Source organism: Otolemur garnettii, unplaced genomic scaffold (genome assembly GCF_000181295.1).
Source record: "Otolemur garnettii isolate 467f Iridium unplaced genomic scaffold, OtoGar3 scaffold00219, whole genome shotgun sequence".
NCBI classification, from domain to species: domain Eukaryota; kingdom Metazoa; phylum Chordata; class Mammalia; order Primates; family Galagidae; genus Otolemur; species Otolemur garnettii.
Genome location: NW_003852614.1, coordinates 1,817,276 through 1,837,021, shown reverse-complemented (window position 1 = coordinate 1,837,021; position 19,746 = coordinate 1,817,276). Strand labels below are relative to the sequence as shown.

At 41.7% G+C, this 19,746-nt stretch overlaps 1 protein-coding gene across 2 annotated transcripts in view; it reads left to right on the top strand.

Annotated features, from left to right (window-relative positions):
* Positions 1 to 6,822: 6,822 nt before the first annotated feature.
* The window catches only part of IGBP1 (immunoglobulin binding protein 1), a 36,390-nt gene continuing 23,466 nt past the window's right edge, over positions 6,823 to 19,746 (top strand). The window contains exons 1-5 of one of the 2 annotated variants that reach the window (XM_012812723.2): positions 6,823 to 7,432; positions 7,822 to 8,115; positions 14,433 to 14,628; positions 16,512 to 16,591; positions 17,470 to 17,582. In XM_012812723.2, coding sequence (XP_012668177.1) covers positions 7,017 to 7,432; positions 7,822 to 8,115; positions 14,433 to 14,628; positions 16,512 to 16,591; positions 17,470 to 17,582 — 1,099 coding nt within the window. In that variant the 5' untranslated portion in view covers positions 6,823 to 7,016. The remainder of the gene's footprint in view (positions 7,433 to 7,821; positions 8,116 to 14,432; positions 14,629 to 16,511; positions 16,592 to 17,469; positions 17,583 to 19,746) is intronic. The other variant, XM_023508042.1, reaches the window with a different exon arrangement.

Below are 19,746 nucleotides of genomic sequence, written 5' to 3'. Positions count from 1 at the left end.
AGGGCTCAGAGATCCAAAATATCTGGAGGGTCAGAGACAGGGAGTTAGAGGGGATATAACAGGGCAGAGAAGTGGACTTTACAATGGGTATAAAGGATTTTAACTTTGTTCTAAATCCAATTTCTGCCTTCTGATTTCTAAGGCTAACTGTTATACTTCATGTCCTCTTTTCAATTTGACCCTCCCTTCATAGGTACCAGTAAGACAATTGCTTAGAATAAGAGCCATCTAAAAAAACTTTTAAAAATATAGCCAATTTATTTATTCTAGAAGTGACTCAAACCAATAAGTCTTTTCTTTTCTTCTCTTTTCTTTCTTTTTTTGGAGACAGAGTCTCAAGCTGTCACCCTGGGTAGAGTGCCATGGCATCATAGCTCACTGCAACCTCCAACTCTTTGGCTCAAGCAATCCTCTTGCCTCGATTTTTCTATTTTTAATAGAAACAGGATCTTGATTTTGCTCAGGTTGGTCTTGAACTTGTGAGCTCGAGCAATCCACCCACCTCGGCCTCCCAAAGTAGTAGGATTACAGGCGTGAGCCACCGTGCCCAGCCCCAATAAGTCTGTTCATGAAAAGATATGTAGGTAACTTTCTAGATTTAGAATACCAAGGACACATGTGGTATGCTAAAAGTCAGCACAGCAAACACAGCCCTAATGATTCAGAAAGTTCACTCTCAGAAAGCAAAGACGTTCATTGCCCCAGGTGGGTAAGGATAGTGTAGGTATAAATGGTTTCTCTGTTGTCCCACAGAATGTGGGACGCCTCCAGTTACAAACCTCCTAATCTGTGACATCAAACAAGTGATACTGAGGTGGGAGTTTCCCAGCACTAAGCAACAAAGGTTGAGATGATAAAAGTCTCTTTTGGACTGGGATGTTGTATTGTGACAAACTCCCCTGAAAGTGGGTATGGTCAGTCAAAGAGAATGCTGCTTGTCACTTCTTGCCTTGAGTTTCCAACCTGTTTGACTAGCTGCCTTATGCGAGTCCACACTTGCACCCTCGCACCACTAGATGGCAGAGATCAGAGAATGTGCTCACTGAAAAGCCAAGCTCTCAGGAAAAAACAAGATGAAAAGAGAATTTCATTCAGTTTATTTGCCTCTGGGACCCACAGCAGTTTGTCTAAATAGATTCCACTTTGGTGAGAACTGTGAACTCACCAGCTCAAACAACAGGCGTATAAGGGCCTATGCCCATTTTTGTTACTAACTAACCAAGTTTATTGCTTGCTGCTCAAGAGAAGCCAGTACACTGAGATAGCAGTGTTGCAGGAAGACAAGGCCCAATGGAAAGAAAGAGCACCCAAATGCCATGTTTATAAGAGGAAGAGCTTTATTTTAGCCTGCGGAGCAAATAGCGTAAAAGAATTCAAAATGGCCACACTCCCTGACTGACTCAGTCTTCTTCTTTTTATCCCCAGTCAAAAAGTTCTAGCTCATATGTATGAGCTTAACTCAACAACTTAGAAAATGACATGAAGGTTATGTTAACCAGTCTGATGAGAGTATTTCAAAATGTATATGAAAACAGCACACTGTGCCCCATGATTGCATTAATGTACACAGTTATGCTATAAGAAATAAAAAAAAAAAAAAGTTCTGGCTCACGAGTACCTTTCTCATTGGTCAGTTTGAATCAAGCTGGATAAGTGGGCTCCAGCTTTTACAGAACTGCAGCCTTTCACCAAAGTGGAAGTAAGCATCAGCCTCCACATCCCAGGATGTTAAATTTTTACAAATTCCTAAGAGCTGAGTCATCATGGAAAGAACCTTGCAGGTGTATTCTTGGGGTTTCCTTGAGAAGATCTCTGTTTTCCTAGACCTCACCCTTCCCAGGTATCCTCTCTCAGCAGGGGCTACAGCAGAGAAAATGTTTAATGTCTTAGGATGCCATGTAAGGAAAGAGAGGTCATCTCTTTGAGAATTTTGGGGCCAAACTTTTAAAGATAGTTTGGCAGGTAAAGGACTAGGGAATTGGGTTTGCTGATTGGCTAGGGATAAACTCATTGGACTGGGGAACAGAAATCATCTTCTTGTGATGAGTCAATTCCCAAGTAGAGGGTCCCAAGTCTGCTTGATTCAGCTAGTCTAATTGGTCCAATTGGTCCACTGGAATGCAGTGTCTGGAAAATAACTCAAAGGCAAGCCTTAGGTTTGACAAGGGTGATGGTTACCAATGAATGTCCAAGGGGAGTACTTCAAAGTTGACCTTACTGATATTCAGCAATGAGATATATTGCACTTTTTCTAGGATGAGTTCATGAACTTAACTGTCAGACTGTGTGTGTGTATGTGTGTGTATTTAATTATGTCTGTATTTTTGAAGAATTCAGGCTCCTACCACAATCTCCACTTGCAGCCCGTTACTAATTTTATAAAGGGAGGTTTCATGTTCTGCCCTATGATTCTCCTCTATGACACATGACACAAAAGGCAAAGACAACAGAAAAACAAAGACCAACTCGGGGAGGAAAGGGATTAGAAAACAAGAATACTTATACCCCCCTCCCAATACTAGAGTTGCTATATAAGAACTATAGTTCACGCACATGTTTTTCTCTTGCTAATTCAAATTCAAAAGACAAAGAGAGACTCTTACCATTCTCACTTTGACCAGACTCTACAGGCAGAGACCTGGGACACTGATGTGGTAAGAAATCTTACCTGTGGCTGGGATTTTTTTTCAGGGGTCTCAGCATCCTGTAGCTACAGCAGTCCTGGAGTGAGGTGGTCCCAGCCAATGAGGCTCCACATTGGACACCAACTGTAGGGGAGCAAAAAATGGCTTCCTTCCACCTTTATAGGTTGCTGAGCTGTGAATTAAATGGATATAAGACAGATTAGTAGGAGAAAAACTATATTTAATTATATACATAACACACAGGCGTCCCATAAGATATGAGACTTGAAGGGTCAAATGAAGCTTGCATAGTTTTCTGAGCTATGAAAGGGAATAAGGGCTTGAGACTTCTAGTGGGTAGTAGTAACATAAGTTATGGGAGAGTAAGGAAAGGAATCTTATGGTGTATAAAGGTTGTTTCTTATACATATAGAAAGTCTCTCGGGTAATAAAAGTTATCTTGGAGCAACCCTGGAAGAATAGAGAATAGTCTGTGTGTCAACTGCACATCTCCTCCCCTAGGATCTGAGTTAATCTCTCCTGTTTGATAAGATTTCTGGGGAAGGAATTCATGACAGTTGAGTTCCTTTTGGAGGATCTACCTTTAGGCATATAATGGAAGCTCACAGAAAGCCTATACCTGCATCTGTTGTTCCCCAAGTACCTTCACTTTAAAGTTTAAAAATTATGGGCCACTCTAAAATTTGGCTTAGAAATTTTTATCGCCCTTGGTAGAGTGCCATGACATCACACCTTACAACAACCTCCAACTCGGGCTTAGGTGATTCTCTTGCTCAGCCTCCCAAGTAGCTGGGACTACAGGTACCCAGCACAATGCCTGGCTGTTTTTTGTTGCAGTTTGGCTGGGGCTGGGTTTGAACCCTCCACCCTCGGTATATGGGGCCAGCACCCTACCCACTGAGCCACAGGCACTGCCCTACCTCAAAAATTTTAAGTATAATATAATATAATGTCTAAGGGACCTTCTATAATGGTTCCCCTAAACTAGAATTTTTTTAAGAATCTTTAACAGGAGTTTAATGTGGTAGAGTGTTTATACACAGAAATAAAACAAACAATTCATTTTCAATTATTCCTTTTTTAACTACTTTTTAATCCCAGTATTGGCTCAAAATAAGATGAATGCAACCCCATAAATGCATACATGTACAAAGTTATGATTGAATAAAAAATAATTTTTAAAAAAGATGAATGCAGTGTTTAAAATGATAAAATTTTTTGAGACGGAATCTCACTATGTTGCCTTTGGTAGAGTGCCATGGTGTCACAGCTCACAGCAACCTCAAACTCTTGGGCTCAAGTGATTCCCTTGCCTCAGCCTCCCCAAGTAGCCAGGACCACACGTGCCCACCACAACACCCGGCTATCCCTTGGTTGTAGTTGTCGTTGTTTGGCAGGCCCGGGCTAGACTTGAAACCACCAGCTCTGGTGCATGTGGCTGGTGACCCAGCCACTGAGCTACAGGCACCAAGCCTAAAATGATAATTCTAATATTTAATAGGCACTCTGAAAGTTAATTGGCATCTCCCACAAATATTACCATTTTGAAAACCATAGAAAACGATTTACAGGCTTGGTGCTTATAGTTCAGTGGTTAGGGCACCGGGCACACATACCAGGGTCAGTGGGTTTGAACCTGGCCCAGGCCTGCTAAACAACAATGACAACTACAACAACAGAAAAAAATAGCCGGGCATTTTGGCGGCCACCTGTAGTCCCAGCTACTTGGGAGGCAGAGGCAAGAAAATCGATTAAGCCCAAAAGTTTGAGGTTGCTATGATCTGTGATGCCATGGCACTCTCAAAAAAAAAGGAAAAAGCAAATGGTTTACAAAGTTCAGGACCAAATTCAGATTCTGCATATTTTCCCCCTTCTTAGGCAACAGCAAAAATGACTTTTTTCTTTTTCTTTCTTTTTCCTTTTTTTTTTTTGAGACAGAGCCTCAAGCTGTTGCCCTGGGTAGAGTGCTATGGCATCACAGCTCACAACAACCTCCAACTCCTGGGCTCAAGTGATTCTCCTGCCTCCGCCTCCCAAGTAGCTGGACCACAGGTGCCCACCACAACACCTGGCTGGTTTTTGGTTGCAGTCGTCATTGTTGTTTGGTGGGCCCAGGCTGGATTCAAACCTGCAGCTCTGGTGTATGTGGCTGGTGCCTTAGCTGCTTGAGCCACAGGCGCCGAGCCCCAAAACATGTCTTAATCAAGGAAAATGCAGAGAAACAAATTATCTTCAGTCTCACAATTACTGAATTTCCAAGGCTCCTCCACAAATATATCTTTGTCTTCTTGGTCTTCCTGGCCAGGGCTGACCAGGTTGTTCAGTTTACTATAGTTGCTTAGAGGTGCCAGACAAACCAAGTAACTTGCCAGAGTCTCACACCTCCTCAGCTTGTAAAGCAGAGGTTGCAAGGGAGGTTTATTAGAATCACTTGGAAAGCTTTTTCAACCTACACTTATGCCCCCTCTCCTCCCTCTTGTGAAGCACTGTACTAGCTTGGGGTTTCATTCTGTACCACGTAAAAGGTCTTTTCTGTCTTTCTTAATACTGTCCATCTGAAGGTGATGGAGTAGAAGTAATTGAACTCAGTGGCTTTGTTACAAACTGGTTGGGCAAGTTAGCCTTTTCTGGTCTTAGTTTTTGCCTCTAATTTTTGAGTTTCCTTTCAAGCTTTGAAATTCTATAGCTGCATGTCATGTCTAAGAAGTCTTCTGAACTGCTAGCATGGAATGACTTGTCATTTCTGTGCAGCATAACATATCACCCAATTCTATACTGTCCTATATTGCCCTGTAGTTGTTTCCATATGAAATTTTTTTCTTCTCAGCTATATGTAGTTTAAAATAAATTTAGTTTAAAAGTTCATTTTCATGGGCAGGCAATGTGCCTCCTATTTAACTTAAATGGCCTGAGACAACTCAAGGTGTGTCCTACGGTAATCAGTATATATTTATATGGATGTGTTCAAAGTAATGATATCCCTTTTTTCAAAGCCCTGGAATTCTATTTTACATCAATGCTGTCCAATAGAAATATAATGTGAACAACAAATGTAGTTTTAAATTTTCTAGTAGGCACATTTAAAAAGTGAAATGAGGCCAGGCATGGTGCCTCACACCTGTAATCCTAGCACTATGGAAGGCTGACGCGGGTGGATTGCCTGAGCTCACAGGTTCGAGACCAACCTGAGCCAGAGGGAGACTTCATGTCTAAAAATAGCCAACCATTGTGGCAGGCGCCTGTAGTCCCAGCTAGTTGGAAGGCTGAGGCAGGAGAATCACTTGGGCCCACAAGTTTGAGGTTGCTGTGAGCTGTGACGCCAAAGCACTCTACCGAGGGCGACAGACTGAGACTCTGTCTCAAAAAAAAAAAACAAAGTGAAATGAAATGAAATTAATTCTAGTAATATATTTAACACAGTATATCCAAAATAATATCATTTCAACATGTGGTCGATGTAAAAAGTATTGAAATATTTTACATTCTTTTTCGTAATGTTTTCACATTTGGGGGGTGTATTTTATACTTACAGCACATCTTAATTCAAAATAGCCACTTTCGGGTGCTCACTAGCCACATGTGGGTAGTGGCTACTTATTGAACAGCGCAGTTCTGCATCACTGGGCTGCTGTCCAAACTGATGATTTATTTTTCTATTCAAATACTGACACCGAGCACTTACTAAGTTAATACTCATGCTAGCCAGAGGGGTGTGCAGATAGATCAGATTCATTCTGATAAGAGAGATTTGTAAATCATTAGCTACCATACAGTGAAGTAGGTGCTATAATAGAGATGCACCGGAGAAACCCTGAGTTCGGGCTGAGGGGCCCTGGGTGGGGAGGGGGGACTTAAGGAAGGTTGCACAAAGGAAGTAACATTTGATTTGGGAGGTCAGCTGTGGAGTGATCGGAATTACAGGTTACCAGACTATCAGAACTAAGGAGAGGGCGCCGGCAAAAAGGACATTGGTGTGTGTGGGGAAGAGGAGTGACGTGAAGGGGAAGGGGCCAGGTGAGTATTGGCTAAAGGAACACGAAGCTCTTATGGGTGGACGGAAGCCAGAGGTGGGTGCTACTTGCTCGTCGCGCCGAAGCAACCAGACCGACCAGCGACCCCGGGGAGCGGCGCAGCAGCTGGATCCCGCCGCTGCCGGAACTACTCAATTTAGGAAGCGACCCGCAAGGTAAGGCGGGCGCCTGACCTGCTCCTAAAACGCGCCGCCTCTCCTTAGGGCTGGCGCTCATTCTCTGAATTACACCTCACTACACCCGGGCCTCAGAGCCCACAAAACTCCTGGCCCAGTGTTGGCCATGGGAGCACATTAAAAAACTGTGCCTTGGGTTTTACTTGTGTGTTTGTTTTTAACAGATGCCGATGGCTTGTAATGGGCTGCCTGGTAAAACGAGCCTATGGAAACAGTTGCCAGGGCCGGGAAACAGCGGTGCCCGGAAGTCCTTCGATGCTTTGGTAACAATGAAGCAACGGGACCAATGCGACGCCCTTTCCGGTTTCGTTGGGGCTCGCAGATTCTTCTTAACCAAGGTCGCCTTTGACCCCGGAAGTGAGGTCTTCCGCGTTCCTCCCTCCCCCAAGATGGCAGCTGGTGAAGACGAGTTACTGCTACCGCGACTCCCCGATCTGTTTGAAACCGGCAGACTGCTTCTGGATGAAGTGGAAGCAGCGACTGAACCCACCGGCTCCCGGATAGTCCAGGACAAGGTGTTCAAGGGACTGGACGTACTCGAGAAGGCTGCCGAAATGTTATCGCAGCTCGACTTGTTCAGGTATGGGAGAGAGGGTAACAAGGGCTGAGAACAAAAGTAATAATGGTTACCAAGGGTGGAGCCATTGCTCCTGGAAGGAGGGGACTTTTATTACTTAGAACCTCTTGTTCCTGCCTCCCAGCGATATTGCATACGTTCCCCACCTATCTTCCGAGATGATTGATGTCCCATGACTCTGCTCCCTGTTGTCGACTCTGCTCCCTAGTGTCGGCCCACTGCATAGGCATTGAGTGTGAGCGCTCAGCCACTTTTGTTGATGAAACTAGGTGTCCTTCCCCTTGCCGCCTCCCTTTGCCCCATTCCCAGCTTAGCCTTTCCCTCCCCCACCTAGTAAGGGCCACAGTTTAAATGCCAACCAGGCTTTATGGCCTCCTCTTTGCTCCTTTCAGCCGAAATGAAGATTTGGAAGAGATTGCTTCCAGCGACCTGAAGTACCTGATGGTGCCAGCATTTCAAGGAGCTCTCACCATGAAACAAGTCAACCCCAGCAAACGTCTAGATCATTTGCAGCTGGCTCGGGAACACTTTATTAACTTTTTAACTCAGTGCCATTACTATCATGTGGCAGAGTTTGAGCTGCCCCAAACCAAGAACAAAACACCTGAAAATAACACTGCTAGTTCCTCCATCGCCTATCCTAGCCTTGTTACTATGGCATCTCAAAGACAGGCTAAAATAGAGAGGTGGGTCCATAGCTGTAATCTGAGGGCTGCCCCATGGCAGTGGTTTTGGGGAGCTTGTATGATATTTTGGTGGGGGTTGGGGGAACAGAATGGTGTATGTCACTCTCTTGGACTCATTAAGGATAGGCCCTGGTGAGAGCAAACTTTCTGGAGTTTTTCAAGACTCCTTTGCCTCTGTTCAGGTGACCATACCTACCCATCAGACCCCTATTACTTTGTGGTTGCCAGCAGCAGTAATGTAATTTACCAAACTGTCTAAACCTTTTCAACATCAGGGCCTGGCTATGTTCCTATGGTACCATGGGGGAAATATTTCCAAAGGGCACAATATCTCAGAACTTTAGTCCATTTATGGGCCATTGATTGAGAAACTCTGTTCAGAGTATTGGATCAGATGTGTAACATCTTGAACTGATTGATCTTAGTTCTGGCAAAGCTTCATTGTGTGACCTTGAAAACGTTGCTTATTTTCTCAGTTAACAAAAATTTAATGCCTGTGGTATCTAAGAACTATACTAGGCATTAGGTATACAAACTGTATGGATATTTGTGTGAGTGTGGGTTTCCTGCCTTGGAGCAGCATAGACTCTGGTGAGGAAAACAGGTGAGAAACAGAATATCATATAAAATGATGTTACAGAGAGATGCACAAGGTACTGTGAGAGAAGACAGGAGAAGCACCTAACCAAAGAGGGAGCAGGAGAGAGGAGACGGCTTCCTGGAGTAGACAACTCTGTGTGGAATTGTTTAAGGATAAGTAGTATTATCTAGAGGAAGAGGGAAGGAGGGCATTAACCAGTGTAGGTAATAGCATTAGTAAAGATACAGGGACATTAAAGAAACAGTGCAGAAGTGGATATGAGTTGGAAGGGAACAGCAACTATAAGCAGTCAGGTAATGCTAGCACACAAAGGGGGTAGTGGTTAAGGAGAAGGAATGATGCTAAAGACTGTTGTAGGGTCCAGACCAAGGAGAACTTGGGATGTGAGGATGTTGAAGGAGCAACCTTGTTGCAGAGAATTCAGTGAGGTATTCAAATCCTTACTCTGCCATTTAATCAGTTTGTTATTTGAGGCAAGTTATTTAATCTCTCAGTATATTAATTTCCCCAGCTGTAAAATTCAGATAATAGATTGTTCCTCATAAAATGGTTGTGAGGATTAAAAGAGAAATACAGATAAAACATTTAGCACAAGTGTCTGACACAGTAAGCACTCAAAGTCAACTATTGGTATGTATTTGTGGCTAAGAGTATGGGTTATAGAGTCAGAGATCTGGGTTTGAGTCCCAGCTTTACTTCCAAGCTGTTGGACTTTTAGTGAGTTACTTAACCTGTCTGAACTTTAGGTTTCCTCAGATGTGGAATCTAAATAATAATTTGGTTTGACTTAAAGTTTTTACTTTAGGCTCGGCGCCTGCGGCTAAGGCGCCAGCCACATACACCTAAGGTGGCAGGTTCGAATCCCCAGCCCAGGCCCGCCAAACAACAATAATGGCTGCAACCAAAAAATGGCCAGGCGTTGTGGCAGGCGCCTGTAGTCCCAGCTGCTTGGGAGGCTGAGGCAGGAGACTCGCTTGAGCCCAGGAGTTGGAGGTTGCTGTGAGCATGATGCCATGGCACTCTACCCAGGGGGATAGCTTGAGGCTCCGTCTCAAAAAAAAAAAAAAAATTTTACTTTACAGTGGTGCATTCAGTAGAACAATCAATAAATTACATGAGATCGTCAATGCTTTATTATAAAATAGGCTTTGTAGTAGACAATTTTGCCTAACTATAGGCAAATGTAAGTGTTCTGAGCATGTTTAAGTTAAGGTACGTTAAGCCAAGCCAAGCTATGAGGTTAAGTAGGCTAGATATAGTAAATGCATTTTCAATTTAGCAATGATTTCAACTTAAGCAGTGGATTTATCAGGGCCATTAGGACATAACCCCATCATAAGTTGAGGCACATCTGTACATATCTCAGAGTTAAGAAGTATAAAAGAGAAAAAGCACATAAACAGCAAAGTATCTGGCACACGGTATACTATAAATGTTACCTTGTATTAGGTAGGCCATATTGAAGAGCTTTGGACAATAACTCTTTGAGGAATTTAGTTTGTTTCTTTTTAAAGGTGACACAGTCACATTTTCATTTTAACTAGCATACTCTAACAGAAGTTAGGAAATAATGAGGGAGAATATTAGATCCAGTTAGGTCACAGAGGCTGCACTATGCCGTGTCAGTTGGATAAAGAGGATATGTTTTTTTAGCATCTGTAGAAAATCTGGTGATCAATTGGTTATGGGAGGTAGAATAGAAGGAAGCCACAAGGAAGATACTCATGTTTCTGATTAAAGTGGATGGATATGAAATTCATTGAGATGGAGAATAGAGGAGGAAGAGCAGGTAAGAGCACAGGGAGGAATATAAAGTCAGTATTGAGACATGATGAGTTTAAGGTGCCAAGGAAAAAGATGTAGGTGGGGAAAAGGCAAGAATAAAAACCTTTGGGGCAAGTTAAAGGAGAAGGAAGAGGAAAGAGCAATCTAAGAGACTCAACACAGTACAGATAAAAGTACTTATAGAAGCCCAGGGAAGAGAGAGCAAATGTTTTGTTCTCTTTGAAGCCACTCCCTACTTATCCTCACTCCCAAATACTGTTATCACTAAGTTCTTGTTACTTGTTACAGCATAACTATTTGTCAGTCTCTAGATTTGGAACTCCTGGAAGGCAGAGACCTAGAGCAATTGTATCTTAGTATCCTGATTGTATCATTGTATCCTTTGGTGCCCAACCCAGTAACTGGATCATAGTAGGTACTTGAAAGAGTCTTTGGGAAGGACAAATAGAGTAGTCATCAGTAAGATGGGAGCAATGTGTTGTAGCAGAAAAAGCTTGGACTTTGGAGTTAGACCTGGGATGACCAATCATATTTCTACCCCTGAATAGTTAGGGCATCATTTAGCTCAGGGGTCCTCAAACTTTTTAAACAGGGGGCTAATTCACTGTCTCTCAAACCGTTGGTGGGCCGGACTGCGGGCCCCAGGACAAGTTGGCAGCTAAGCAGGACAGGCAGTGGAGGCAAAAACACTCAGCGGGCCAGATAAATGTCCTAGGCAGGCCGCAGTTTGAGGACGCCTGAGCCCCTTCTAGCTTCAACTTCCTCGTCAGCTGACCTTATATTAGCTTCCTACAAAGCACTTTCACCTGTATTTTTCTATTTCATCCTCTTAACCCCATGAAATAGGCATTTTAATCCCCATTTTGGAGATAAGGACATGGGCTTTGAGAATTTACTTGCCCAGAGTTACATAGCTATTAAGTGGCCAGGCTAGACTTCAAACTCAAGTCTTCAAATTTCCAGTTCTAGCGCCTTTTCTATTATAGCATAGAGTAGAAAATGAGTTGCAAGAAAGTGCTTCTATGACAGGACAAAGGCATGTGTAGAGTGAAAAATTAATAGCTGTTAAATTCAGAGAAGATAATTGACAGGGCTAGAAAAATATGGGTTGGAACTAAATTAATAGCAAAAGTTGAATGGTAAAGACATTGCCTTGGAAATGCCTTGGTAGAGACAGAATTAGCTCTGTCCTTAACGGACAAGAGTAAAGGAGGAAGGGTGAAGCTACAGAGATTTTAAGGTAAAGAGATAATTGAATTCTACATTGGTAGCCATCTGGTAAGCATCATAGTGGTATGGAACCTCCACAAAGGTGAATATAAGGATGGCTGAGCAAGAGTGACCACTCAGCCATAGTTTAATAATAGGGATTTGTCTTTGATCCATTTGACACAAATTTGTAATTTGCTTAACTCTTCAGCAGCTTGGGAATAGAAAAAAGGGAATGGTGAAAGTTGCCTGGCATCACAGGGGTAGGAGATTCTAGGCTAATAGGGAGTGTTTTCATGTAATGGCCACCCATGGGGAATCTAGAACAGTGACAAAGGTTTGGGATAGTGTTTTTCAGTATGTTTCTTAGAGCTCTAAGGTTCCACTGCATTGTCTGGGTAGAGGAGATGTTGGAAACCTTCCTTTGATTTAACAAAGGAGGACTTTATCTGTTTATTATCTGTGGGAGTTATATAAAAGCTTTCATTAGAAGAAAGGGTTCTTTTGCTAAGACAAAAAATTTTAAAAAACATTGGTATAAAAGAACAGGTGTTGAAAAGCTAGAGATCTAAAAGATGATAAAGAGCAAAATTATAGAAGCAAAGAAATAGTGAAGGAGCAGAGTGCAGTTAGGCCATATGCATGCAGAGGATGGGAGAAAAAGCAAAAAAGTCTTATTCAGGGGACCACTAGATGAACTCCCAATTTACCCTGGATTATGGCCCTCATGTATTTTTTTCCCTATGACTAAGGTGCAACCAGGAAAGGGGGGGGGTTGAGACTAGGGTTAAACATCCTCAAGTAATACCTTAATGGCATTCATAAACTATAGCGTTAACCTTTGTAGTGTTTTACTCAGGAGGCTACCTATGGTGATGGTGTGACATTTTACAACTTATTACGTAAAATGAGCAGAAGAGCCTAAAAATTCTCATAATAAAGAGTGTTTTCAGAGCAGTGATTCTTGACTTTTCATGGGTCATGAGTCCCTTTTCCCTTTGATAACAAAATCACTCCTCAGCCCCCCACCCTAAAATGAAGAAGAAAAACACATATAGAGTTCTATATAAAATTTGAGGGAGTTCATGGACCACCCTCTCCCACGCTGAACTCTGGATTTTAGGTTAAGATCCCTTGATTTGGATAAACACAGGAGCATCTGATTTTGAAGGGTCTAGAGAAAATATCTCCAGGAGGAGATATTTCAAGATAGTTCTCTTGGAAATCTTAACATTTTTCTTTGGCTCCTCTCTTTACCTCTAACTCTTATATCCAATAAATCTGTAAATCCTGTATATTTTAAATACAGCCACATCTCCCTACCTCTCCCTATTTCAGGTCACCATCTCTTACCTGAATTGTGGCAATATCCTCTTAGTTTCTTTCCCTGCTTCCACCCTTGCCACCCAGCCCCGCCAGCCCAGATTCCACAGAACCAGAGTGGCCCACTGCAAAAATACCTTTTCGTGTAACTCCATCCTCTTCGTGTCATTATTCTATTCAAAAGACTCCAGTGCCTTTCCCATCTCTCAGAATACAATGGTAGTTAATATTTTGGGTATCAAGTTCTACAGCATTCTGCATATTACAGCCCTGGTTATCTGACCTCATTTCCTGTAACTTCTTCATTTCAGCCACACTGGCCACTTTGTTATTTCTCAAACTTGAGGCCGGGCCACCCCAGAGCCTTTGTGTTGCTCTTTACCCTTAAAACGTACTCCAGATATCAGAATGGCTCACATTTTATTTTCTCAGTCTTTGTTCAAATCTCACTTCTTCGGAGAGATCTCTTCTGACTACTTTATATATAATAAATAGCACCCCTATTCTTACACTATCATTCTACCTACTTTTGCTATTTCATAGCACTTATCACCACCTGATAGATCATCTATTTGCTTTTGTCTTCTCCCACTAGAATGAAAGCTTCGTGAGAACAAGGACTTTCTTTTATGTATTGCTGTCTAGCACTGAGAATAGTACCTGTCACACAATGGGTACTCTGGATATTTGTCACATGAATGATAGATGACATACTAGAATGTATCTTGGAAAAGGGTGGTTATGTGTCTTTAGATTATAAAAGGATGAATCAGAAGAGCTGGGAATGTTTTGCCCAGAAGGAAAGATGACATTTTTAGGCTGCTTCATAAGGAATTCCTGCATCAGTGGCAGGTAAATGACCCCTAAATTTCTGTGATTCTTTGAAGTTGTAACTCCAAAGTGCAAGTATCGTGGGATGCACTGTGTGATACTAAGCACCCACTCTAATAAGGGTTGATACAATCAAATAACCAAGGCATTGTAATCCCTAAAGATGATTTCAGGACTTGCCAAGATTGGTTTACTACTTCTTTGTTGTTGTTGTTGTTGTTGCAGTTGTTTTAGCTGGCCCAGGCCAGGTTCAAACCCGCCACCCTTGGTGTATGTGGCTGGCGCCATAACCACTGTGCTACAGGTGCTGAGCCAAGATTGGTTTACTTCTATATTTTAATGGCTTCAGAATGTATTTCTCATCCCCTGCTGAGCCCTTCCTTGCCTTGTAGTCTGAGGGACCTGCCTGCTGGCAAGCTCTAGATTATAGGATCGATATTCTTCCCAAGGTAGAAATCAACATACTTATTACCTGTTCATTTGCAAAAATAAAATCTTATTATGGCCTTCTTTAGAAGGAATTCTTCTTTATTTGTAAGTTCACAGGTAATGCTTTTCTGTGGAACAGATACAGGCAGAAGAAGGAGGTGGAGCATAGGTTGTCTACACTGAAATCTGCTGTGGAAAGTGGTCAAGCAGATGATGAGTATATTCGTGAATATTATCTACTTCACCTTCGGAGGTGGATTGGTATCAGCATAGAAGAGATTGAGAGCATTGACCAGGAGATAAAGATCCTGAGAGAAAAAGATTCTTCAAAAGAGGTAAGCCTGGTCTCTTCCCATATGTTCAAAAAGCTACTGTCAGAGATTTGGATCTTCTACAGGAGAGTAATCCAATCAAAATCTTTTTAAGTCCCCATAAAAATCATGGTTCTTATTCAAATGAACAAATCATTGTTCTTAAGATGGAGAAAGGCTGAAGGTTCACTAGGGTAGCTTTCTCTTTAGCTAACAGTATGCTCCCCAGTGCTTTATAATCTGTAATACACTTACAGACATTTATAATTTGGGGGCATGCATGGGGAACAGAAACTTCTGTAAATAATTGGTTTTGGCTGTGGAAAGTCATAGCTGCTAAAAGAAGTCATAGGGGAGATAAGCCTTTAAAATCTATGCTTGACTGTAATAAACTAAGGGAAGAGGAATAGGATGGGAATGGAGAAGAAAGGTAGAGCTAGAGGAGAGAGAAAAGAGTAGAAAGAAAGTGAAATTAAAGACCAGTGAATATGCTTAGGTTGAAAGAAGAATTAGAATTTAACCTTACCACACTGTTGCACTCTTACACCTTTAGGTCACCTGAGTAGGAGACACAGCAAGGACATCTCCATGCACAGAATGTCCAGTATACTGGTAAAGAAAACCTGATACAACACAGAAAGCTGTGTGTCTATCTTTGAAGATTATAGCCCTGTTCTGGGGCTGCTGCTTCAAAAGTATAGGCTCTGCTGCCACTTGCTCTTTGGTTCAGGATACAACATGAATTGAATTGAACAGCTAGTCACAGGGATTTATTTAAGTCCTCAGAGAAACCTTTTCCTAATTTGATTTGTACTAATTAGCCCAAGAGCTCTTGCCTCGGGATAACATCAACCTAATTCTTCATGTTAAAGGATCAAAGAATGAACAATTAATATTCTAAGGTCATAAGACCCCTTGAGCCTAGATGAGTAGTTTTCAAGCATTTTGAAGCTGGACTCTTGTGAGCCCTACCCTGTCCCTTTTTTCTGTTTTGTTTTGTGCCTTGTTTTTAGTTTTTGCTGAGTAATGGCATTTTATTTTTTTAATTTAATTTTTAATTAAAATCTTAACTACATACACATATGGAGTACAATGTGATGATATACAATGTGGTATGCTTAAACTGATTAACATAACCATTACCTCACTTATTTTTTTGTGGTAAGACAGTTAAAATTTATTCTTAGTTATTTTGAAATATACCCTTGCATTGTGCACTTTAGGTGAGATCCCACCAAAATGTACTGTCCTCTGCTATTGGGATTGGTTCTAGAAGTGATGGAGCTAGAACCAACTAGGCACCTTTCTTTGATCATCCTTTGTTTCAGTATGTCCCTAGAAAGCCAAGATTCCTTGAAACACTTCTTTATATTGAAACTACTAACCCATCCTTCCCCCTTTCATTTAGGAACACAAAGCAACCTAGGAGTTTTTCCACAATTAATAGCATAATTATATTGGGAGGGATTTTAGAAGCAGGGTCTTAATTCAGCTTTTCCACTGAAGATTAGACTGAGGAAAGGGGCTTTACATTCAGCTCTAGAGATTTAAATGGAACATGGAAGAGAGCTTTGGAATTATCTTTGGAGGGAGAATTTTAAAGCTAAGTAATTTTTTACTTGTGGTGACATGATTCCTGGGAGAACTTTCTTCTCCTTTTGCAAGGTATTCAGGCCCCCTCAGAAGAGCTAACCAACCTCCACTGTTAGTATTCTTCTGCTATATATGTTTTTTTTTTTCCCACAAAGAATTCCCACAGTGAATACTGCTATATCTTAAGATACTGATAAATAGGAACTGAGTGAAATTTGAATCCAAAGCTTTTGAAACACCGGAAGATTTAAATATGTGCATTATAGGGTGGGAAAAATGATAAATGTACCTCTGATAATTAATTTCCTTTTCAGGCATCAACTTCTCACTCATCTCTTCAGGAGAGGCCTCCAATGAAACCCTTCATTCTCACTCGGAACATGGCTCAAGCCAAGTAGGTAGTACTAGAGTGTGCTTTACTTTCCACCCTTTTATGGTTCAGTGGCAATGCATGAGAAACATACAGAATGTGTGAATGTTGAAAAGTCATGGCTTCACCTGTGGACACTGTTCTTTCATCAAAGGGATATATATTATCGCTCCTGAAACGGACATTTCCTTTACAAACTTGAGCTTAAAAATAGGCTCAAAACGAAATAAACAAAACGAAAGAAAAAATCTAATGGAAAATTGTATGCTTTACAGGTTTTTTCCCACTATTGCTATTCTTCCTGCCTTCAGCTACAATTCTCAAAAGGATATATTTGCTGTGATTTAATTCTGAGTTCGTGAGATGCTTTTCTATAGGGTGGCAGGAGAATCTTTTTCTTTTATGTACTTTTAAGGGCCACCAACTATAAACACTCATTTCACAGTGTCATCACTGCTTTGTGGGACATTGGGAGATTTCTTATTGGGAGATGATGATCCTAGCCTATTTATCTTCTCATGAAAGGTATATACTTTTAATACTCCTTTCTGGATGCCTTTTTTAAAACATATCCTCACATGAGTTTATACAACTCCTGAGATAATGGTTAGGTAGGGGAACGAGGCTAAAGCAGAGACAGGCTTTGTCATTAAAGAGAAGAGGCTTCTTGAGGGGAGGAGGGAAGGTGATTGGCAAGTTCTCACCTAATGTGCATAATGTGAGGCTGTTCAGCATGCCTCCTGGGTGAAGGGGTCAACTACAACTTGAACTTTACCTTAGAAACGAAAACAATATAACCTAAACATTTATACCCTGATATTAATCTGAAATATAAAAAAAGAAGAGGCTTCTTAATAGTGCTATTTTTTCTTAGTTTTCTAAATGCAGTGTGTTTTTTGCAGAGTATTTGGAGCTGGTTATCCAAGTCTGGCATCCATGACAGTGAGTGACTGGTATGATCAGCATCGGAAATATGGAGCATTACCAGATCAGGGAATAGCCAAAGCAACATCAGGTATGAAGAGGTGGGAAGGAAACAGTTGTTCTGCTGCTCTTTTACTACCTAGCAATTAATAATTCTGACCAAGTGTTGTTCTCCTTTAGGAGCAGAAGTAATCTGGACAAAGATTCTGAATGCAGTATTATGTTTATTATTAAGATAAATAGCAAATGCTTGTGGGAGGATGGGAGTAGTAGCAGCTTAGTTTTTTAATCTCTCCAAATACCATGATGTAAAAATAGCGACCATACAGCAAGACCAAAAATCCATAAAAGCAGTTCTACTTCTGGTAATGGCAGAGTAGGCTGTATCAGGCTAACCCTCATACAAATAATAATTAAAACTGAGCAAAATGGTTTTTAGAGACTACCCAAAGGTGCTAGAGAGCAATCAGAAGCAAGTGTAAACTGAAGGGGAGTCATCACATAGAAGGAAATGGTACTTGGAATTCCTAGAGCTACTTGAAATTCCTTGAGGCAGGGACTTTGACTTAGTATATGGATATATAGATATATAGATATATAGATATTTTTGAAACAGAGTGACTATGTCGCCCTGGCTAGAGTACCATGGCATCACAGCTCTCTTGGGCTTAAGCGATTCTCTTGCCTCAACCTCCCAAGTAGCTGGGACTACAGGCACCCACCACGATGCCTGGCTATTTTTTGTTGCAGTTGTTTAACTGGCCTGGGCTGGGTTCAAACCCGCCACCTTCAGGTACCGTAACTGCTGTGCTGCAGGCGCCCAGAAACTTATCCTATTCTTAATGTCCAACTTGGTCATTGGATCATAGTAGGTACTTGGAGGTGTTTTGGAAAGGAAAGATGGATAGGTCATCTGAAAGGTAGAAGCAGTATGGTATAGTAGAAAAAGCATGGACCGACCTGGGGTAACCAATCCAACTCCTACAATTTAATAGATGGAGCACTACTGGCCAGGTGCAATGGCTCATGCCTTAATCCTAGTACTCTGGGAGGCTGAGGCAGGTGGATAGCCTGAGCCAGAGTGAGACCCCACCTCTAAAAATAGCCGGGCATTGTGGCAGGTACCTGTAGTCTAGCTACAAGGGAGGCTAAGGCAAGAGGATTGCTTGAATCCAAGAGTTTGAGGTTGCTGTGAGCTATGATGCCATGGCACTCTACCGAGGGTGACAAAATAAGACTCTAGGCTCAGCACCTGTGGCTCAAGTGGCTAAGGTGCCAGCCACATACACCTAAGGTGGCGGGTTCGAATCCCCAGCCCAGGCCCACCAAACAACAATGATGACTGCAACCAAAAAATGGCCAGGCGTTGTGGCGGGCGCCTGTAGTCCCAGCTACTTGGGAGGCTGAGGCAGGAGACTTGCTTGAGCCCAGGAGTTGGAGGTTGCTGTGAGCGCGATGCCATGGCACTCTACCCAGGGGGATAGCTTGAGGCTCCGTCTCAAACAAAAAAAAAAAAATAAGACTCTATCTCAAAAGAAAATAATGGACGGAGCGTTATCTGTTACCCTCATCTGAGCTTCAGTTACCTTATCTCATCTATCATTTCACTGGATTCTCTTAACAACTCCGTAAAGCAGACCTTTATATCTTCATTTTAAGGTGAGGAAGTAGTTGCTGAGAACTGACTAACCCATAGGTAGAAAGCAACCAGTCTAATATTTAAATTCGGATGCTCAAATTCCCAGTTTCAGCAATATTTCTACTATAACAGGGAAAAGAGAAGAGGGATATTTTGAAAAGGTTTCTTATTTTGTATAGCTTTTCAGCTGTAGGCAGGCTGCAGTTGCTGTTAATGTGAGGTAGCTAAAACTTGGACAGAAAGTTGCAGTTTTATTGGTTGAGAAATGAGAGAACTGAGTTCATGGTGAGTATAGTAACTGAAAAGTGAGAGAGAATGTCCCAAAAAGAAGAGAACCATAGAAGAAAAGCCTTAATTCTGTATATAAACCCTGCTGAAACCTCTGGCTATGTATGTATACACAGAATGGACTCCAAGCATTTCTGTCAAGGCTAAGATAACTAAATGGAGAATTCAGTTGTTTCCCAGTGAAAGGGAGATAAAGTTTGATTTTAGACAGGTTAATTGCCTGCTAAAATGAAAGATCAGTACCCTTTAGAGGAATGAAACAATTCAGAATCTCTACAGTATATCATTTATAATGTGTAGGAAGGATTTAATCCTAAGCTACTAGACC